General features: G+C 29.7%; 2 protein-coding genes across 3 annotated transcripts in view; both read left to right on the plus strand.

Moving 5' to 3' along the window:
• The first annotated feature begins 6,671 nt into the window (after nucleotides 1–6,671).
• Nucleotides 6,672–13,510, plus strand: LOC125855602 (uncharacterized). The gene is made up of 5 exons (XM_049535342.1): nucleotides 6,672–7,009; nucleotides 10,194–10,325; nucleotides 10,452–10,550; nucleotides 10,810–11,243; nucleotides 12,910–13,510. Exons 1-5 carry the CDS (start codon nucleotides 6,673–6,675, stop codon nucleotides 13,441–13,443), a joined length of 1,536 nt encoding a protein of 511 aa, XP_049391299.1. The 5' UTR covers nucleotide 6,672; the 3' UTR covers nucleotides 13,444–13,510.
• A 5,063-nt stretch (nucleotides 13,511–18,573) lies between these two features.
• Nucleotides 18,574–24,317, plus strand: part of LOC125856593 (midasin) — a 46,749-nt gene continuing 41,005 nt past the window's right edge. For both annotated transcript variants that reach the window (XM_049536181.1, XM_049536182.1), the window contains exons 1-6: nucleotides 18,574–18,808; nucleotides 18,893–19,242; nucleotides 19,453–19,537; nucleotides 21,100–21,374; nucleotides 21,723–21,929; nucleotides 22,166–22,326. In XM_049536181.1, coding sequence (XP_049392138.1) covers nucleotides 18,704–18,808; nucleotides 18,893–19,242; nucleotides 19,453–19,537; nucleotides 21,100–21,374; nucleotides 21,723–21,929; nucleotides 22,166–22,326 — 1,183 coding nt within the window. In that variant the 5' untranslated portion in view covers nucleotides 18,574–18,703. The remainder of the gene's footprint in view (nucleotides 18,809–18,892; nucleotides 19,243–19,452; nucleotides 19,538–21,099; nucleotides 21,375–21,722; nucleotides 21,930–22,165; nucleotides 22,327–24,317) is intronic.

The following is a 24,317-nucleotide window of genomic DNA, read 5'->3' on the forward strand; positions in this document are numbered from 1 at the left end:
TAATCTTCTATCAAAGTTAATTACTTAGCTATCTTTTAGGATTAAGAAAATGATCACTTAATTTTCTTTATAATGATCTGAGTATCACAAAAGTCACTAAATAATTATATTACCTGTATATCTTCCTCGTGGAATATTTGTATACGTACAGTTTACAATTTTTGAAAATATCATTAGCTACCCATTGTTTAGATCTGAAATTGAAAAGAAAAAAAAAGTATTTCTTTGTACAGTTTTGAAAATTCAATAGTCTCATCATAAATCATAATACGCGTACATTAAAAGGTTGAAAATCTAATCTTCCAAATGTTTCATTAGTCAAACATTTTTTTTTAAATCAGAGGGTTAATTTATACTAAAGCTAATCTATTAAATCGCTAAAAGTCGATTTCTAGAATTAGGTAAATTTCAATTGTGATCTGACTTTTCTCTTGAAATTAAAATTAATAAGTAAAATATTTGTGGCTGCTTAATTAATTTACTCGTTTTCTTTTTACACCTAATTTTGACTGGAAAATATTGCATGCCAAGAAGATATATATCCTTAGAAGAAGAAGAAAAAAAAAACTAATACTTGCCTTTTAATTACTTTGCTTGAGGAAATAGTAAACAATATAATGTTAACTAACCTAACAACAAATATGTTGTCAGTTGATCTTTTCCCTTTGATCACAAATGTACAAAGAAAAGAAAATATGAGTAACTACAGCTCCATAACAAAGACGATTTCTGAAAACTTAGGTTAAGGATGAAAAAATAATTATCACTTTATCACAATCCTTGTTGATTTAATTAATTATTCAATTTTATGTTGAAGAGTCAAAAAAGTTCTACATGAGTTGTTAATAAAATGATTGGTCTCTTTATATAGTCTTGAACGATTCTTCCCTTATAATCTAACTTTGGATTCAAGATTTATTTCTTTACAAAATAAGACTATCTTATCTAATGTTGGAACCCAAATAAAAATTGTCATGCTTCAGTTTTTTAGCCTTAGACATTAAATAGCATCATATTGAAGAATTAAAAAATAAGATCGATGTTACATAAATTTTTATGTGACCCATGAAAGTAATAACAACGTGGATAAATTTAGGAAAATCTCTCACATTTTTTGGTTAATATTATTGGTTCAAGAATATATGCCACGTAAGAATTACATAATTGTCGAATAGGGAAAAGTCGATGAAAATTGTCGATTGGGTAGTAGTAGTACCGTGTAAGGGAAGAATATTAAATAATATCACAGTCAATATTATATAATTTGTTTGAAGAAAAACAGAACACAACTTTCTTATTTTGGAGCTTTAGAAAAGTCAGACAATTAAGGTTCTAATCCTCTATTTCCTTTATAAGAAAAAAAAATACCTCTAATAATATTGAGACAAAAATATTCACGAATTATTGACTTGTTGTGATTGAATGAATATGATCTCTTCATTCTTAATCAAAGGTTTTGAATGCAAGTAAAAAAAGAAAGAAAAAAAGGTAGCGATTCTTCATTTAATAAGCTTTATCTGATATAAATTTAAATTAATCGACACATCAAAGTAAATATTGAACACGAAAATTTAAAAAATTCCCATAGAGTCTAATGTCCATGTTTTTTTCTCTGAATGAGTTGGTGTTCGTAACATTTCTTTTAATTATAGTAAGTATATAGTATATTATTGCATATCTAATGTTTGGCATATATAACGTTTAGGATCATCATTTTTTCCTAACATTAATGATTTGTTCTTTTTTTCCCTATAATTTTTCCTTAAATAATATTGTCTGACAACACGGAAAGAAAATTAGGAACAATATTTTGATATCTGCAGTAGTTGTGATTTGTGAACACTATTTTCCCCTCATTACAAAACACATTCAAAGTATCCTTCCCTCTCTAATTAATTATTATGTGTTATTTTCAAGAGTTAAATTATTTAAACTCTAATTAATATTTTAAGATATATTTATTCATCATATTAATTAGTATAAGTAAAATTGCAATTTATAATATTTTTCATACAATTTTTAAATATCTAAATTTAATACTAAAATGTTGAGTAGATATAATATAATTTTACTTAAGAATAGTCAAATTAACAGAAACATGTCAATTATTTTGAAATGGATCAATATATTACCACAAAATATTATTTGGAAAAACTACACAATTAAACAAACATATTCCTACCATATTTACTAATTCTTCTAATAGTTTGAAATAATTACATATTATGTATCTTACTAATAAATAGTTTCATACCATATTTCAAGTCAGATACACTAGATACATGTATTGTTGCTACCAAATTCACTAACATGCGGAAAGAGTGAGAGAGATGGGCAAGATAGGATGGAGGCGAGCAAGATCCCCAAATACATGGGATATTAGATGCATGGAGAGAGTCAGATACATGCGAATTCACTTGAATACAGTGTATGTAGAACAAAAAACTTAAATTTGACCCCATGTATTCGTGATACATGTATACAAACAAACTAGCACAAATTTAATTAATTAGTTCTTAAACTAGTAAAATTTATGTAAGTTACTCTTATTTTTCGACTATTCCCTAGTCGGACTCATTGGGCTTGTTTCGGCCAGTCTGCCCAGAAATCCTTAGGTTTGGACTAATAAATGGGCTCAGCTACATGTTTCAGGTTCTCCTCGTGACCAGTTTGGCCCTAAATTCCCCTTAGCTTTGTAAATGTAAAATTTATGTAAAAAGTTAGGTTGAAAATAATTATATTCGCTAACTATATAGGCAAAAAAAGTATATATTTATCGTACATGAGATTCAACAATTATTTTGGTTTGTGCTTTAATTAGATCCAATTCGGATAGGTTTCCACACGTGCTTTTAGAGAAAAGTTACTTTTTTTTGTTTCTAAAAAATAATTTATTCCTCCTATTATTTAAAAGTACTTTTTTCCTGTTTTTTCTAAAAGCTTCATCAAATATTTTAACTTTCTAAAACAAGTATATACCTTAAGGAAGAAAAAAAACTTAATCAAATACTCAACTTTCTTTCTTTTTTTTTAAAGAAAAAGCAATTTTACCACTAAATAAAGTTTCTAGCAATCTTTTATTAAAAATAAAAAGAGATCAATAGGATAAGTACAAGTAAGGGGCTAGGTCTTGCCTTACCAATCCTAATGTACCTAATTTCTTCTAACTAATAGGCACGGAGAAAATAAGAGTTAGAGAGAACTAAGTATTTTGTGATCACCAGGAAGTTTATAATTCACTCCATGATGATATTACAAATGAGGATGCTTAAATGATGCAAATATACGACAATCTAGAAGAAGGTTGAGTTATCAACTTCAAACTTTCTATTACGAAAGTATGAATTAAAAAAGATTGATTGTCTATCCAAAGTAACTTAAAAATATTTTTCTCGTGTCTTCTTCTTCAAACCTATCCAACAACTCTTGATAATTCAGACCTTCTTTATGGATTTATTGGATCTTGTTGAACCTATTGATATTGTCGTATTGTTTTGCTTTGTCTGTTGCATCGATATGTGCCTTGGAACAAACTCCTCAATCACTTTACCATTCCAACTATGTTGCCTTCCACATGTCTTCTTTGTGCTTTTGTTGCTTCCACTTCTTTGTTGCCTAGGTAATATATCTTTTTCCTTAGCAACTCTATCAAAGCATATGTCCCGCATATTGTCTTCCCATCTTCATGAAGAGAATTCTTGCCCAAATCAATTGTATTAGATGCTAAGGCCTGTGAGTCATTCTTCTTTATTAGGCACAAATACGAAAGCTTTTGGACTTAATTTTCTATTCAAAGCAAGTGGTGAACCTGGCTTTCTTGGATCAAATCGTTTGTCATTCTATGTTAACCTTACTTGCTTTTTAGCAGCCTTCAAAAAGCATCAAAGTTATTCGAACATAATAGGTATCTTGAGGCATTACTAATATCTTGCCTTTTCTCACTGTCATAAAAATTCTTAGTCGCACCCTTTCCACTACATGAAGAATTATTTTGACTAGTCGAAAGGGTCCGACTACTAGTTTAATTTTTGTGCAGAACCAGTATCTAGTTTTTAGTTGCATTCTCATTGTCAACTTGCAAAACATACTGCACAAAATTTTCAGCATCTTTAAAATTAAATGTATCCATTAATTTTTGTCTTGAATCAACTCGCAACGCATCAATCCCAACTATTGATATCCCCTGTGTTTTTAGTTGCATTAGACATCAATTCAGCCCAAATTCTTTTCATTGCACCTCATTAGTAGCAACTTATTGGTTATTGCAATCACCCGAAACATGCACACTTTTTGTTGTTGTAATATCTCTATAGATTTAGGACTTAGAGCTAACTTTAGATCATTTGAAACCTCTAAAATATTTTTGTTTTCAGTAGTTGTTTCAAGACCAATACTACATGTATCAATATCCATTGAGTCTGCATGATTTTTTTCAGTAGTGACAACAACCAATTTTTGATCTAAAGCAGTAGCTTTACGTTGATCGACATCTACAATTGCAACTCTTCTTTTTTCATTTAGTATTTTCCTTCATCACCTTGATATTTTTCACCATCGAGAGTACCTTTTAAAGCAACTTCAATGGTACCATAAATTTATTTGTCATTTTTATTTTTTTCGAGATCAAACGACAACTACCTTCATCATGACCTTGGTGCTTACAATAATTGCAATACAAAGGTAGATTATCATATACAATGTCCAGAAAAACCTCTATTAACTTATCAAATTTTTCATCCACAAACTACAACCTTATATGATTTGGAAGCTTGTCCATTAGATCAAGTATAACCTTGACGCTAGCCATGCTAGGTCTTGACTTGATTTGAGTAGCTTTATCTATAGCTATTTATTTCCCAACCGTCGATGGTATAGACAACATAGACTTTTTTGCAAACAAATAAGGAGATAAGTTCGGTAAAGAAATCCAAACCACAACTAAAGTCATTTCCTCCTTAGGATTATATCCAATGGACCATGGAAATACTCTATATTGGTGCTCCTCTCCATTGTAGCGAAGATAATTAACTGAGCGAGATAAAACTAGTACAAAATCTTCATATTGATCAAACCTTAATTCTTCAATTTAACGGTAGGGGTAAAGTTAACTAATACATGAAGTTGAGCGATATTTTTAATCCTTTCCCTTTAATTCTTTCCTGATTTAGTAAGCGATCAAGTAATATAGGACAAATATTTTCAGTAAGATGTCCATAGGAGGGAGTACTCTTTAAGGATCGTGTCAAGTCAATACAAAGTAGATGCAGAGCATCAGCCGATAACATTGATCCGACACAACATCTGGGACATTCAGAGTTCGAGGGCGAGCTGATGACATTCTAGTTTATCCTGACTCCATCTGCATATAGTTTATGACTAGTCTTTTGTATTCGAAACAAGTTTGTACCTATTTTTCTTATTTTGGAATCTGTACTCATTATAGTAGCTTTGTACTATCGTCCACCAGGTCGCGGGAGTGGATCATGTTTGTTGCGTATATTTTTGTCATTTCATCTTTTCCACTGTTTATTTCTTTATTATATTGTTGATTCAATTGATTTGAGATTTTTGCTCATTGGAGTCGTTACTTGTCGTTTTGGACTATGAATCGACTTACCTATCAATGGGTGTTGATAAATGTTATCATGACTCAAACTTTTGAGTCGTAACAAGTTAAAACAAATAAAAATGGACTGAAAAGTTTCATTACCTCGCACTCTCGCAGTGATAATCTAACTAAGTGAAAATAAGTTCTTTTATCTTTTTTTTCTTTTTAATATTATTTTCTCATGAGGATGATATTCAGATCAAAATATACTATATATCTTCTGTCATCATAAAATTGAGTAACTTTATCTATTAAAGCGTAGACACATGAAAAAAATAACATATTATCTTTTACTCAATTCCACTTTACCTTCTTTATCCCTTGGAAAACAATACCTCCTTCACATATTGAATTATGAATACGATTGATAACCCTCTTATGCAATATATATATTTTTGGGTGAGACTTTTCCTTTTTTGAATAAATATATTTTTTTAAAATTAAAATACTTCTTTTAGAAAATACATTCATATACGAATGACAACCCTCTTATGAAATATTTTTGGATGAGACTTTTCCTTTTTTTTTTGAACAAATATATTTTTTCTAAAATTAAAATACTTCTTTTAGCAAATACATTCATTTTCCTTGATACACAAAATCTTTATACTATCTTTTGGCTCACTTTTGTTTCTAATAACTAAATGAGATCTAAACATCAAATATAAGTATACATATATTATATTCCATATAATAACATTTCAGTACTATAACAGTCATGCAATTTTCTAACAAACATTATCATTAAAATAAGCTAAACTAACAAATGAGTGGATCAATAATGACACCAAACTTAACTAATTAGATGAGTTATGATTTAATGAGCTAATCTTCATCACCTCTAATATTATCCTTTTTTACAAAAAAAAATAAAAAAAATACCCCCCGTACTCCGTAGTATGGTATATTTTAGGGCCACTTGACAAAAGTTGCATGTGCATGTGGTCAAAAACTTATCTAATGTACTAGCAATACTATTTATGTTCCTTCACATATTGTCCTTGAATATATGAGCTAATTATTGACCAATTTCCTTCACTCTCTAAGTACTCAAACTCATCAAAATGACAGAAAATTCATATCCTTATCCATCAACTCTTAATATAGACAATTTTGTAACCATAAAACTGTCTAATTCTTCCAATTATAGTCTATGGAAAGCACAAATTATTTGTCTTCTTGAAAGTCAAGAATTAGTTGGTTTTATTGATGGAACTAATTTAATTCATTTACCATCGTTGGATTTGAAGTGGAAAAGAAGTGATAGGCTTGTTAAAGGATGGATTTTTGGCTCTTTGGCTGAAGAAATGTTTCAGTATGTGGTGGAGAAAATTAGTGCTAGAGATGTTTGGTTGGAATTGGAGAAAATTTGTTGCCATAATTCACTTGACAATTTTCAAGGTGAGTTTTTTTTTTTCTCACTTTATTTATCATGTGTGTTTTTGCCTATGGAGGAAAAAAGAGAACTCTAAAAAATAATAATTAGTGAGCGTTTGATCATATTTTATTGTGAAATATGGAGGAAAAAAAGTAATTTTTGTTTTCAAATTGGAAAATGATATTTAAATTCCATAATTTTATAGCCAAACTCCAAAAAAAAAAAAGTGAAATTTTTTCATGATCAAGCGCCTAACTTTGCGATACTTAATTTTTCTTAAATGACTTTTCTCTGACATGTTAAGGGAAGTTATTTTTCTCGAGACTAATAAAAGTATGGTTTTTCAACCAGTTAAAATCAACTTATTTTATATATATTGATTAATTAAAATATTTTAGAGATTAGTGTTTTGTGTTTGATTCAAATATTATCATTAAATGATTTAATTTTAATTGTTAAATTACGATAATAATTACTACTAATTCATTTAGCAAAGATAAGTTTTCATATGAGTAATCTTTTTTTTCTAAAAAGGCTCAAAAGCATTATCTTTAAGAGAAAATATTTTTTATTTTTTTTCTTAAAAGCTGAAAAATAAAATCTCTTGTTATCCAAAAACAAGACAAACAAGCTATAAATACGCGACATAAATGGTGAATTATGATGGATAACAAAATTAATACTTTTTCCGTCTCATATTTTTTCCTTTAATTTTCACTTTATAAGCCCCTTGAAAAATCATGAATAAGTAGAATTATTTTTACTAATGTATCCGTAAGAATTCTTTTTGAAACCTTACAAATTTATTTACACTTTTTAAAGAAAATTATTAATTGTAAGGACAAAATTTAATATAATAATAATTAATTTTATTTTAATTTTATAAATTGATAAGTCATTTGAAACAACTATTTATAATAAAATAACAACTAATATGGATGAGAAAGTATTCACTTAAAAGTTTCGTCTAATGCACGAATGAAGATTCAAATTAATTGAATGTTCCAACATTACCCTCAAACGTCATGTGATAAACGCATGTGATAAATCAAAAAGCATTACTTAGCCGTTTGCCCTTAGATTTTCAAATATTTTTGACAAATATTATTTGGATAAAAATTTGGGTGAAATTTCACCATGTGTTTGACCATAGTATTTGGGAAATATATTTCACTTTTTTAGAAAATATGATTTATACCCATAAGTTTCAAAAACTATCAAAACAAATCATAAGTTTGTATTACAAGTCAATTGGATCTTCGTTGCAACAAATAATAAGTAGTGTCCATGACACTAGAGCAATGTGGTAGTTTGGAGTGAGTGCAACAAGCATCATTTTACATCGTGCAGTAGACAAAACACATGACTTTGTTATCCTATAAACCAATTGTTCATCATTTTCATCAATAACCATATCATCAGTTTCATATCCACGAAATATTTCATCACTACTTTGGTGTTCACGTAAAAAATTATGTAATACAACGCAAACAACTACTATAGAGGGTGTTTTTGTAAAAGATAAAAGTTTGGTGTAAAATTTTAATTTTCAAAAAATAGATTTGGCCCAAATACTAAAAAAAACTAGTATTTGAGATATTTGCCAAAAATATTTGTCAAATAATGACAAATTGTATGAACAAATACTATTTGCCAAATTTCCCCCCAAATATTATTTGGGAAATCTATGGCCAAACGGGCTTAAATATCTCGTATTTGGGCCCCTGCTAAGCTAAATAAACCAACACAATTTCCATCTTTTTGGTGGGTGGTGGGGTTGTGTACATATGTGGGGTAAATACGTGTTTTTCTTAAATTACTTTATTGATTTTATTTTATATGGTATTTCTTCTTCTTTTTTTTCATTCAAATAATGAAAACATAAGAGACTTATTAAATTATGTTTTTTTAATTACTTTTTAACCAAAAAGTACTTCTTGAAGTGCTTGATCTTTCACATTCTTTGTTGGAGGTCTTTATACTGATCAAATTAATAAACTTAAAGATAGCTTCAAGTATTAGTCCAAGATTCTAATTATATTGTTGATATTTTTAAAGAGTCAAATCAATATAAATAGTCAGTACTAATATTAATTATCGTTAAATATTTAGCAGAAATTACAGAAAGTACAAAGACAAAGAAAGACTACAAGTACTACTTGCCACTTTACAATGCTTCACTATGTGGTGATTGGGAAAATGCAAAAACATTCTTGAAAAAAGACAATGCAGCAAGTAGAGCTCATATCACATCCTTGTTACAAACAACACTTCATATTTCAATCGGGTCAAAGAAAGACGGTAATGCCAGATTTTTCATAGAAAATTTGGTAAATTCAATAACAGATGATGATATGTTAGCTATACAAGATAAATTCGGGGAAACACCTCTTCATTATGCTGCGCGTTTTGGCAACTTAGATGCCGCGAAAATACTTGTTACAAGAAATTCGAATTTGCCATATATTGTGTCCAATAATGGCATGTATCCTATTCATGTGGCTGCTGAATATGGTTACAAAAATGTGGATTTGGTTCATTACTTCTTCAGTGTAACAAAATATTCTGCTCCTTATACTGATCGAAGTGGTGCTATGCTGCTACATCGACTGATATGTTCAGACTTGTACGGTGAGTTACTGATTTCTCTATTTTCTCAGTCTCAATTTATGTGATGCATATTGACTGAATATAAAATTTATAAAAGAAAATAAAAACTTTCGAAATTAGTATTTAAAACATTTAGGAGAGTTCCCCTCTGCCTATTAGCTCGACTCCAGGTATAGCTCTTAATGGGCATGTAGCCGTAGGCGGAAACTCTTCTTTTTATCTTATTCTTTGGTCAGGCTAGTAATCCCAACCAAATAAGNATTTGCCATATATTGTGTCCAATAATGGCATGTATCCTATTCATGTGGCTGCTGAATATGGTTACAAAAATGTGGATTTGGTTCATTACTTCTTCAGTGTAACAAAATATTCTGCTCCTTATACTGATCGAAGTGGTGCTATGCTGCTACATCGATTGATATGTTCAGACTTGTACGGTGAGTTACTGATCTTTCTATTTTCTCAGTCTCAATTTATGTGATGCATATTGACTGAATACAAAATTTATGAAAGAAAATAAAAACTTTTGAAATTAGTATTTAAAACATTGCTATAGTATTTCCTTTTGATATTTTTTGACAACATTTTATTTTGCAGATTTTGCTATGCAATTAGTAAAACTTTATCCTGATTTGGCAAAATATAGTTCGCATAGATCATCTCCTTTGGCTCAGTTGGCTACAAAGACATTTGGTACAAGTAGTGTAAACTATAGCAAGACACCATCTTGTGAGTTTAATTTCCACAGTTTTCATTTCTTCGATTGAATAATACCTCATGTCTCATTGTATCGTTAAAATACAATAAAAATGAGAAGAATAATTAGCTAACTGCGTTTGTTTTGTATTTTTATAGTGACTATCACTATATCATGGCTTTTTCAAGCAAGAGCAAATGTCAATGATATCGAAAATGCAACCAATGAAACATTACTCGATAAATCAAAGTCCAATTGTACGTTTTCTATATCTCACTCTCTAGTTTATCTTTTTAATTCAAGGTATAAGTTGCATTCTATAATTATTCGAAAAAATCATAAATTTGTCATAAGTCATAGCCATATTTTAAATGCAAACTGTTAAATAAACATTAATTGGGTTACATAATGAATTTAGTCTTATGTTATAACTAAACATTTACTACCATATATCCCCTAAAGTATTTTCTTATTATTTCAAGCCCCTTAAATTATTTATTTATTCTTGCATTGCAGCATCTGAATTGGAATATATTCGAGACAAAAAATGGAAACACCAAAATGCAATTAAATTAGCAGAATGCCTTTGCGAAGAACTACAAAATATAAGTGAGAAAGAAATCAGCGCTATCGTTGGTGGTCCTCTCCTACAAGCCGCGCATTTTGATAACTACAAGCTTGTTGAAATTATCGTGACAAAATTTCCTTCATCGATTTATTATCACCACGAAAATGGAAAGAATATACTTCACGTTGCAGTAGAGAATCGCAGCAAAAATGTCTTTAAATTGGTCAGTCAAATGAATCAACATAGCCATCATCTCGTGACTTCAATTGATTCATCTAACAATACAATGTTGCATTTGGCTGGAAAATTATCGGAAGAAAAAGAGCTAAAGAAAACTTTTGGGGCGGCTCTTAATATGCAAGAAGGATTGAGGTGGTTTGAGGTAATTAAAACAATTTCTCTACTATTTACAAGTAAGCTATATGTTAAGTTATAAGTTTACAACCTGTTTCACATTGTTGTTGGGGGACCAAAAGTGTTTATTTTGAGAAAAAAACACTTATTTCGAAAAATTAAATATTTGACAAATTCTTAAAATTGCTTTTAAATGGAAGCAGAAGTTGTTTTTCTGTTGTTGAAAAGAAGCTAAAAATTTCTACTTTTAAAAAAAAGCAGAAGCAGAAATAGAAAATTATTTTTTAAGACTAAAATATCCCTTACATATATAAATATTTATCAATATATCCCTTATTAATTAATCAACATATCTCATAAGTTTGGTTGATTTTTATTCAAAAATTTTATTTTTTATTTTTATATAATACATTATTTTTTTATGTTTTATATTATTATTTATATATTATATTGTATATATTACTTTATGTATTATTTTACATAATTAGAAATAAAAGAAACAATGATATTTTTGTAGGATTGAAAAAGAGAAAAAATAACAGTTAAAGATTTAGTCCCTCCCAAAAAAGTAACAAATAACAAATTTTCTTTTCTTAATTTACGTATTATTTTATTTTAGTTTGAATTCTTAAAACTTTAGAGTATTATAAGAGAAAAAAAGGGTAATAGCTAAGATTGAATTCAAAAAATTGGTAATAAATAACAAAAATATTCTTCTTTTCAAAAAAATTCAACAAAATTTTTCTATGTACAATATTGATTGCAAATTTGAATATATACATTTAAAAAATAATTACATTAAAAATGTAATTAAAGTTTATGTATTTGATGTTTAAAATAGTTTCTCTCTATAAAATAATCTTAATATTAAAAGAACATCGATACTTGCCCTTTTTCGTAATTTGACTCTCAAAAGTAATTTTTAAAGAAAATTAACCAAACACAAATTGCTAATCAAAAGCACTTTTCAAACGAATTTGTCAAACACAAATTATTTTGTTGAAAAGCACTTTTCTGAAAAGCTATTTTAAAAAAAACGCTTCAAAAAATAAACAGTTTTTAGCAGCAATGCCAAACAGGCACTAAAGGACCTAGTCCAAATTGTTTGGCATTTCAAAATTAAAAAAATGACATAATGATAGTTTTTTATATTTAAAATTCATTTAATTTTTATTTTTCTTATTATATATTCCTTTATGACATTATTTTATAGACACAAAAATATCATGTCACGTTTAAAATTACGATTTCTATTTTTTTTCTTTAATTTATATCAAATAAAACATTGTCATATATATAAAACAAAAGGAAGTATTATTGTTTCTAAAGTATATATATATATATATATATATATATATGCCATTTCTTAAACCCCATTAACGGCTGTATGTAGAGTACTCCTCCTACGTACGCCTTCATTCTTGATCAATTGTTTTGAATGGAAACGATTTTGGTAAGGAGAGATTTACTCGTAACATGGAACTCACCGATATAAATCTGAATTAGTCGAACTTCAAAATAGATATTGAACATGACAAAAATAAGTTAGTTCCTTAATAAAGAACAACAACAACGTATCCAGTGAAATCCCACAAATTTTTAATAAACACCAGAATTAAAAAGAGGAAAAATATGTATGAATCCTACAAGTATTTGAACTAACATTTACATATTTTCTCTATTATGTGTTGTAGGCTGTGAAACAAATACTACCACCTTCTTATTACCAACATTTAAACAACAATGGCAAAACTGCTCATCAAGTATTTACAGAGCAGCACTCATATTTGAGAATACAAGGAGAGAAATGGATGAAAGATACATCAAGTCTATGCGCAATTATAGCAACACTCATCGTTACCATCGCATTTTCTGCATCAATTACATTTCCAGAAATCAAAAACTGCGAAAACGCGCTTCCAATTTCTTTCAAAAAAGGATTTTTAACCGCATTTATCTTCTCCAACACAGTATCCCTCTCCACCTCCTGCATCTCTTTATTTGCGTTCGTTTCTATTTTGACTTCTCGTTATGCAGAAGAAGATTTTTCGTACGTGTTCCCAAAGCGCCTATTATGCGGACTTCTCATGTTGTATGCCTCTGTAGAAGCAATGATGTTGAGTTTTGGTTGTGCTCTGTATTTTGTGTTGAAGGATATTGAAATGGTGTTTTATGTAGTGTTTATAGTAGTTGTATTATTGCCTATTTTAGCATTTCAACATTGGTGAGGCCCATTAATTGATCATTTGTTTTCTCTAGTTAAGAGAAAAAAACTATGCTTTGAAGGCATAGATTGATGATGTATATATGTCATTGTAAATATATGTTATTTTTATTTTTATTGTGTGTCGGTGAATTTGTGAGTGGATTTAATAGGAAGAGATTGTGATTCAATACCCTCCCGGGGTATGGTATCATGACTTTGTTCTTGGTGTGAGTCTTTTGTAATTTGAGAATCTCCCTATGCTTTAAGTGGGCGTGAACTAAATTTTTTATGTCAACTTGGTTCAAAAAACTATCGTTTTACGTATTATATTTTCATTTTTTCAAAAACCCAAACCATTTTTAGGATATGCATTAGTCCTATTTCAAGAGTAAAGCATCTTCAATAAAGACCTTTTGTATAGTTGTATAACATAATTCTCCTCACAACATGAAATCTATGCATTTGGACAATATTTGCAAGAAGTTTTTCATAATTAAGGGGTTGAATAGGTCTAAAANGTCCTATTTCAAGAGTAAAGCATCTTCAATAAAGACCTTTTGTATAGTTGTATAACAAAATTCTCCTCACAACATGAAATCTATGCATTTGGACAATATTTGCAAGAAGTTTTCATAATTAAGGGGTTGAGTAGGTCTAAAATGGCCCTTAATTATATTCTTATCGAATTTAGTTATTTAAGTATTTAAAAATTTATCAGGTTTGATCTATTTAATATACATTATCAATTTTAGTCCTTTACGTATTTAAAAACATATCAGGTTTGGTCCTTTAATATACATTTATCGATTTTTAGTTCTTTGAGTATTCAAAAACTAATCAATTTTGTTCTTATATCCCTTTTTAATACAAATATGCTTAGATTTATATTAACGGAACTCATACCTCATGAAATAATTTTTTTAACTCATTTTTTCCCAGTTGTTTCTCTCTTCGTGTTACTTTTTCTTTAAACTACTCTTATACAAAGAACCCTAACACCAACGATTTAAACTCGATAAATTTTCTATATTTAAAGGACTAAAACCGATAAATGTATATTAAAGGATCAAACTTAATAAGTTTTTGTATACTTAAAGAACTAAAATAGGTTAGTGTATATTTCGAAGGGACCGAACCTAATAAGTTTTTGCTTAAAGGACTAAATTCGATAAGTATATAGTTAAGAAGCCATTTTAAACCTACTTCTATAGAAAATTGACTATTTATGACATTTTCTCCCAAACAAACAAGAAGGATGCAATTCGCAAATGAAACAAAATCTGGGGTGCAAGCTGTTAAAAGATGTACCTAGGGCTGGGCATAAATACCAAAAAATCGAAACATCGAACCGAACCGAACTTAACTTTTTTGATATTTTGATTTCGGTATTTTGGTTTTTGATATATATTTTCGTATTTTCGGTATTTCAATTTAGTTTTCAGTACGTGAATTTTGTATTTTTCGATAACCGAAATACATTATATTATAATATTTACTAATATTAACTAGTATCGTACCCGTGAGTTGCGCGGTTTATTGATAAATATAATCATAAATATTGATTTGTTGAAAATTTCAAATTTAACTTATTATAAGATAATATAGTAAAGTTTATTTGAAAGAATATTAACATTTAGCATCTTCATATGTTATAATAGGATATTTGTGTAAATATATCAATATAAGCTTTGTTCATTAACTAAAATTGACAATAATAATGTTTAGCATCATTTATTTTATATAGTTTTTAAATTATTCAAAATCATAAATACTCTCACCTTATTCATATTATTATCTTGTTAGAATAATAAACATTTTAAAAAAATTAGTCGTTAGATTAAAGTAAAATATAACTAAAAAAAGTCTTATGATCATATGATAATGCTATGCATCAACATATACAGTTTGAATCGCTTGAATATCAAATTGTAGACTACGTACATTAGATGTTTTGTAATTTCTTTGTATTTTTCTATTAATAAATTTAATTTTTTGAAAAATATTGTATAATAATATATAACTATGAGTTTTTGTTTTGACAGTTTTATGTTACAAATTCTTACATAATTATTTATGGAATTTAAAATATATTTTTTGGAGATACATATTTTAAAAAAATATTCAAAACTGAAAATTTAAGAATTATTTTGATGATTACATGTGGTACTATTTTGCAAAGTACGGATTTATAATATTTTTAATTTTAAATTTATTCTTTTTAAAAGATGATAATTTGAAAACATTTACGTTGATATACTTTTTTTTGTTTTTTTTCTTTTACAAAATACAAATTTGAAATATTTATTTATTTTTTAAATCAAAAAAATATTTTTTTTGGTGATGTTGTTACGTGACACTTTTGTCTTTCATATTGTACAGGAAGAAGATTAAAATATATAGTTATGTTTGAAGAGATAAGGTAGTTACATAGATAGGTGAGATTTTAGGGATGATGGTTAGTTTTTTTTTTTAAGATCTTTATCTTCTTCTTTTCTTAAATTTTACCCACGTATTTTAAATATCCCTTTATCAATGTTTTCTTTTTCTTCCTTTTTTGTTATCTATTTTACTTTTTAATACTTTGTATCATGGCATTTTTAAATATATTTTCTAATCAAATAGTTAAATTTTATTTGTTTATTATTATTTTTTATTCTTTTGTTCTAACCTTGTTGTAAAATTACTAAGTGCATTGATATTAGACTATATATCACTTAGTAGGGAATATTAAAAGTTTTGTTTTCTTTAAATTTATCATTACTAATAATAATAATATTTTTGTTTAATGTCATGTGCATAACCTTTTAATATTATCAAAATAAAATTCGATTCTTGCACATTGTTGTTACATTATATAATTATTTCAATTTTTAAATATTATTTATTAACTTGATATCATTGGCTACTCCTTTAAATGTAAATATTACCTATACAAAAAGAAACTACAATAAATTTCGAAGCTCTAAACAACATACAAAAAGAAACTAATAGTAATTATTTTTTGTGATAATTTTTTTTAAAGGAATACGGAAAAAGCAAGTAAAATTTTACTTAAAGAAAAATCTTATATCTGCACAATAATCAAGCCAAAATATTTATTAGAGGATTAATATGTTAAACCTCTTATTGATATAATACTTGATAAACATAATCAAGCATTTCATGATTTCACATTGTACATATAAAAATTCCTTTTAATTTTCATAAAAGAGGGGTTTATGTCTAATTCATGATTTTTTTTATAATCAAATAAAATCATATGTTAAAATTTTGTATCAAATCTGTGATCATTACTAATTTATCTTGTGCTAAGATTGAAAATCTACATTAAAAAAAAAGATATATGAATTAATACAGTGAACAAACTTGTCAAATTCTAAAATAAAAAATTGTAAATACTTACCTCTAGTGTTGATTATATACTCCACTGATCTTCCAAATAGTAAAATCTCAAATTTTGAATTCGACACACAAGCACACTAAAAATAATATAGAGATTAACATTTAAATTAAACAATTTTAACAAAAATAAAGAACAACGTACGACTATATAAATAAGATAAGATAAAAGAAGAACAAAAAGTGATACAAAAGAAAGTTAAAAGAATGGTCTGCAGTTAGTGTATTTTCTTAATCACTATAGTATATATAAAGAGTTTCACTTTTGTACCCTCTTTTTTTTTTTTTTTACTGTGAACAGTGAACACAATNTAGTTAATAATTCATGTATTGTAATCTCTACATAACTAAATAATACCTACATAACTAATATCCACATAGCTAATATCCGCATAATTAAACCCGGCATAACTAATACCTGCATAACTAAACCCTGCATAATTAAACCCTGCATAATTAATACTTGCATAACTAAACCCTGCATAACTAATACCTGCATAACTAAACCATGTATAACTAATACCTGCATAACTCTAACCAGTAACCAAACGGCCCCTTAGTGTATTTTCTTAATCGCTATAGTATATATAAAGAGTTTCACTTTTGTACCCCTTTTTTTTTTTTTTACTGTGAACAGTGAACACAATTGTTAGAGAGATGTGCAAATTGTTTATGTGTGTTTCAATTTTACTCAAATTTAAAATTTATTTATAAAATTTTTGTAAGAATTTAAACCGTTCATGTTCTTTTTAAAGATCTGCTAAAACTTTACTGTGTTTCATTCAATATATTTTAATTTAATTGAAAATAAATTCAAACTTATCCTCTTAGCCAAATTTGATGGAAATTTTGTTGTAACTACTTGGAACTTTTTATTTTTATATTTTAAAAAATGAATTTAATTGATAAATGTTATTAATTTAAATAAATTTCGAACTCCCAATTTCACATTAAAAACAAATTAAAAGTTTATTTTTAACATTCTTCTTCTTATAATTGATTGCATTTTTAACAAATTAAAAGAATTGCTGATTATTTATTTGAAATAAATACAAAATTTAAAATAATTAAATAAATGTAAATAATAAAGGTACGTTTAGTTATTTTTAAAATAAAAAGGATAGAAACTGTTATCTCTAATCCTAAAAAAATACGTTTAATTTTTTTTTCACATTTTCAATTTTAATTGAAAATAACTAACACACACAAATTAAAATATTTAAAATATAGATTATTAATATTAACAAAATTAGACCAGTTCTCAATAATTTAAGTCAAATTTCAATATTTTCATAATTTTCCTACTTTAGGTCGACTTCTCAGAGTTCTCAACGCCGCACGTCACTTTCCCACTTCCCGACGCCGACGACCAGTGACATTCAAGGCAGCGACCGGCCGACCGCTGCGACCAGAAGCAGCCGACCAGCAGCAGGCAGCAGCAGCCGACCGGCCACCAGCAGACATGTATTTGTTTTTTCTTTTCTTTTTACATCCAACCAAAGCCTAATAACATAATTTCGGTTCGATGCACTTTTATTTATTTATATTTTTAAAAGCTTGAATATTCAAAAAGAAAAAAAAACCGAAAAAATAAAATAAAAAAACCAAAACCGAACCGAATGTGCAGCCCTCTATACCCTCGTGGCATAATTTACAATTTCGCGCAGACCCTAATACTTAAACCAACCCAATTCGAAACATATAAATTAAAACTGAAGCGGCAAAATAAGAATTGTTAAACCCTAAACCCTAGTTACTGCTAAAGCTTTATCACCTTCACACTTCTCCTTTCACCTGTAGCATCTTTGAAGAACTCAGAAGATACAAAAATTGATTTTGAAAGAGGCTAATTAAGTTTCAATTCATATATTTACTCAGAAAAAATGTCATTTGATGGGAGTTTTCGTGTGGATTATGAACTGCAGAGGTTCCTTACTCGGTGCCCTGAACTTGCTTCGTTATCCCAATTTGATTACTTGTTAAACAAGGTACTGAAAATCTTACAAAATTAACTATTTTTTGTGTTAAGTATCTTTTTTGAGTATGAAAGTTTCAATTTTTATTGTTGATAGGGTGATAAAGTTACAGAAGAAGAAGTGGTGAATGCTGTGGGAGAAATTGTGATACATCCGAAGTATACAATCCCTTTAATTGGATGTTTTTGCCCGCTAGCTCGGAGAATTGTGGATAGAGCTGTTTCGTTGCTTAGTTTGGTACCAAATTTGAGGTGCAACAATGATGAGGGTGAGGACTTGATGGAGGTAGACCAAGAAGATGATCGTGGAGAAGTTGAAGATTTAGATATTGAAGATACTATTCATATAATTGATGTTTATGCTAAAAGAGGGAAGGGATTGAAACTTCATGAGCTAGCTTGTCTTGCTTTTTGTAGAGCTTATGATTTGGTTCGTTCATTATTGAGGTAAAGCATTTTCTTCTGTTTGGTTCTGGAATCAAATGAACATTGTTATTTCTTGTAAAGAATGTATCATACGGAATATGGATGCCTTATTAAGTATTTTTTATTTAGTTGTCCTGTGGTAATGGAGGATAATATTGCATACCTATAAATTGCTAATGCATTTCTGTGTCAATTGTTAGAGTAACAGCTAAAATGTGTTCCTTGGCGCAGGCCTGTCTTGGGTTATTTTGAGTTTGCTCCCCCTCCATTTGAAAGGATTAGACAGAGAAAATCAGTTATCGAGGCAGTTGTTCTGGTATTTTTCTTCTTAATATCGAACTTTTGCTCCATAATTGTCTATGTAATTCTCATTCTGAATTAGTCTTCCTCCTGTCTCGTCCTTAAGAGGTAATTTTTGATGCATCCCTCTCCTTTGTTTTCTCCTTCCTCCAATGCAACAGCTTGGTCGTGCTATACCTCTACCAGATTGTAGATGTTAGATTGGTCTTGAGTTTTGAGGATATTGGTGAATTGTAACTTGGAATGACCGAAATTTGAGGATATTGTTCTTTCTTGATTTTACACAGTTTTAATATGAAACCAATTTTGAATTGATAGATGAGTGTGGCATGACCTCGGGTATGAGTAATATTGGGTGGGTTTGGGGTTTTTAGCTAGGATGAGTTGGGTAGTTAAATTGGGTTTAAAAGTTTATGTGGACCAATAAGATGAAGCTATTTGTTTCATTAAATGACTTATCAATTGCCATGTCATTGTGCGTTTTAAAAAGGGCATTTTTAGATTTAATAAAACGCTGAAGGCATCCCCTATCTAATAGGAGGAAGGGACACATTTTTGTACTATTTATGATAACATTAAGGGCATTTTTAATCTTTTTCCCTTTAGTAAATAAAAATGTGTTTACTACAACTTTAGCTCGATAAGATGGTCGCACACTTAAATAGGATATCCAAACACACATCCAAACACACAGAGATCTTAGGTTTGAGTCTCACTGCCACACAACCAGCACATAGAATTTTCATCTGTTTTGACCATGCAAAAGAATTTGGTCACACACTTAGACAAGAATCATCATTAGATCATTCATGGAATCATTGAGAAACTTCATCTAGTATCTCATTATCATTGGCGGTTACATTTGCGTTATTAGGCTATTCCATTCCACATTCCTCTTTTTCCGTTGAGGCTTATAATTTATATGAGTGTGATAGGAGGTGAACTTTCATTTGTCAAATCATTTGCCAGATGAGAGACCACTCTCAAGTGATGTGTAGTACCACTTGGGTTATTTAGGTTTCTTAGAATAGGATTGGACTTTCTTTGTGGAAACGGGCTATCATCAATAGATATTTGCATTAACTCCTTCGTCGAGAAATATTATGGTTGCAACCATAATAGCGCTGGAGTGAGTTTGTTCTAATAGTCATTTTTTGTTTCAAATGTTGTTATCATTGAATGTTTTTTTGCAACCCTTGCTGGTAATGAGATATGTGTGTGACAATACAGGCCGAAAACTTACCTATGGTCTATAGAGTAAGCGCTTAAGATTCTGTATATCTGGAGTCTAGTCTAGAGATCGATTCTGGTGGTCTATTGAGCTATATATTGTTTTCACATTTTTCTGAGTTAGGGAGTTAAATTGAGTACCTAATTATTATTGTAAACTCGTTGTCTTGTGCAAGTCTATGACGATAAGTTTCTGTTAGTCTTAACAATGTGGTAATGAGTTCTCCATCCCATTCAAAATTTCCTTATTTTCTGCGGTTTTATTCTCTCTATTTTTGGGTACAAGTATTATTTCAACCCAATTTAGCATGACAAATTTTATAAGCTGCCTAACTATTCTCTTATTAGGATGGGGGTGGTTTGCTGAATGCAATACGAGTTTCATATCGTCTCCTTCTAGCAGAGCCTGAAGTTTTTTCTACAATGTGGGACTGGTCTTGCCTTTTGGACAATATAAATCAGTTTCATGATTTCTATTTGGGTAAAAATGAAGAACCAAATAGATGCGCGCATGACATAATATGGTGTGGGATAAGAATACTGTCAATACTTTTAAAGTTAAATGATCGAGCGATAGCAAACTTCAATCTCTGTTCTCAAGAAGCTTGTTCCTGTTTACTGCGGTAAGTTTTGCTTTCTAATTCATTGAGTTAATGTTCTTTTCTTTAAAGAGATAAGTGTATCAACTGCTTGATTTAAGTCACAGCAAATCCTTAGTTTGAAAAGGCTATTGGAATCAAAGCTAGATATTTGATATCCGATGCTGCTAATTTCTTGGTTAATGCTCTGATTTGTGATATGAATAATATTTTGACTTCAGAGCGTATGTTTTTCCTTTTTACTGGATTCGTGCTATTCTTCCATGCCGAGATTTGAATTATGATATGCAGCATTTCATCCTTTTATTGAATTTTTTATCTGAATCTTCTCATACGTTTCTCATGTTTGAATTGATGTTTCAAAATCCACAGCTGGGAAGAATATTGTCAGGATGTAGCACTGGAGAAAGCAGCCTGGTACCTAGAATCCCCGCGCGAAAGTAATTGTGACTCAACTGGTGGAAGCATGGGATACAACCAATGTCGTTCATTACAATCTTCACCTTTTGATTCTTCAGTTCCATCCTCAACCATTCTGGAGAATGGACTGTTAAAGTCGGGGGACAAGAAGGTGACATGGTAAGAGCAGTCCTAAAAATAGCAATCTCTGTGATAATTTGCTTGTCGATGCGTTTAAAAGTCGGCATTTACATTGGTGATTCAGCCATTGGGGCTAGTTGGGAAGTGGGTGGTTACAAAGTGCGGTCTTTGAGATCCTTTATATCATAGACCTGTCACTTTCTGGATTTCTTTCTCCACGCTGCTGCTTTGTTACCTTAATAGCATTTAATGTTGATTCATAAAAAAACATGCAGGGATTGTGGGAAACCTTTCATCTTGACTTCTGCTATGCAGAAGGGTTATGAGATGGTGTTTCTGGCTTTTAGTCAGAGATGGCCAGTTCTTCTATATGGCCCTGCTGGTGCTGGAAAAACTGCATTGATTTCAAAGTTAGCCGAACTTCATGGGGGTCGGGGTATGTTGTTTTTGCTCCCTGTGAAAATCAATCATCAATAACATATGTATATCTTTTATATGTTTTTTTTGTTGCTTGATTGTTGGCTGTGGATGTTTGGTTGAGCTTGTAAAGTTAGTGTATCTCGATTCCAAGACCAGAGGGATGTAAACAAGTCAAAAAGAAATAAACTAGTCATTAATATTTTAAAAGGTTAAATTACTTGTTATTGTTTGTTCAAGACATTGACATCTATGGAAGAGTCTAGTGTGCTCTTTTCCATCATTTTTTGTGGTTAATTTAAGTCTACCTAAAGTATTTTAAAATATGGTAGCATCCATTTGAATAATTAAGTTTATTATATTCCTTTATTGAATTATTCGGATCTCAGCCTTGTAAATGCGTTTACCTTTTTTCCTTTTACAACTACACACATTTTTTCTAAATTAGTTTGATTCATCCGATCTCATTAGGACGTTCAGTCAATGATTCATGTGAAGCTGTACTTTTAAGCCTTTAACCACTGCTTTATCCACTCCACTTCCAGATTTCGCCACACATCCTACTGGCAACCACCAGTCCACGACCACTGTTAATCATCTTTATTTGCGCACCACTGTAGCCACCCCCACCTCCATCATGATGACCGTACAACCGACATTATCAACCAACCAGACACCATCACACTAGCACCACCAACCAGCTCCACCTTCACCAATCCGTTCCCAAAACTGGCCACCCCCACCAATTAACTCTATGAAAGAATTTAAGCATCTGATGCTAAACCATAAGGTGATAGGTCAGAGCAGCCCAAGATTATTTAAACTCCTTCGAATACCCTTTTGCACAATCGATGAGAAACAAGTGTAACATTCTCTAATGGCCTTCCGTGTGTATAACATGGTTCTGGGACTTGCACTTGGATTTGATGTCCCCCCCCCCTCCTCCATTTTCCGGTCTTTTTTGAAGTGAGGTTAATATGATTGAGCCTAGAGTAAAGGGAGACAAATTAGGCCTCATTAGCCTACTACTGGGCCTCGAGCAATTTAGGAAGAACAGTTCCATGGTTTGAGTTGAGAGGAAGAAACCAAAATAATAGAACACGAAGAGATACAGATAGATAGATAAATCTCCTGCAACTCACAACCAACATTGCTATTAACTTTTAAGAGTGTGCTTCATCAGAGAAACATTTTTTAATATGCAAGTAAAGATTTTCTTGAATATTTTCTGGATGTGGTATTTAACTGTCATATTATTTGAACTTTTTAGTTGTTAACTTAATGATGGATCATAAAAAACAAGCAGTTTTAGTTTATAGTGTTTAGATTTGGAGTTCACCCATTTGGACAAAATGTGGGTGAAGTTGAAAAGACTGAGTATTTGATTGAAGTTAGAAAATAACATTTGGAAGTTGAAATTGAAGTTTTATGAGTGAACCATTATGTCACTGGAAATACTCTTTCAAGCCAGTATTTCAAGTTTTTAAGTTGAAATAATGGACAAAGTTGTAAACCAAAAATTGATTTGCAAATAATATTACATATGCAAATGGTATCTGTTTTCATAATATATATTGAGATTCAAACATCTTAATCTTAAAAATAAATCTAACGTGGCCTTAATGTAGCTAAATGTGGTTTAAGCTTCTGTTCAGGAAGTCAAAATTAGTTAAACTGTACTGAAGTGGCATCTGATAGGGTAGCTAATTTGCATCTCATAGATTCATAAATACCTCAATCCAAGTGAAGTCCCAAGTCTCCAATAACCAGCAGGGAAGCAACCTTAACATTTTTAAAATTTCCCTTCCCCAGATTTAGTAACACATGCCCCATGTATTTTCTTCATTTTGTCCTTCACTTTCTCTTCTATGTTTATCGAACTTTGTATTGGACTATTAGTCCACTGTTGATATGGCACAATTTGAGGAACACAGTTGTTTTCACATTCTTGAACATATATATTGCAAAAGACTCGTTATATCTTTCACAAGTTGAACGTGGTACCATCAC

Source organism: Solanum stenotomum, chromosome 2 (assembly GCF_019186545.1).
Source record: "Solanum stenotomum isolate F172 chromosome 2, ASM1918654v1, whole genome shotgun sequence".
NCBI lineage: Eukaryota > Viridiplantae > Streptophyta > Magnoliopsida > Solanales > Solanaceae > Solanum > Solanum stenotomum.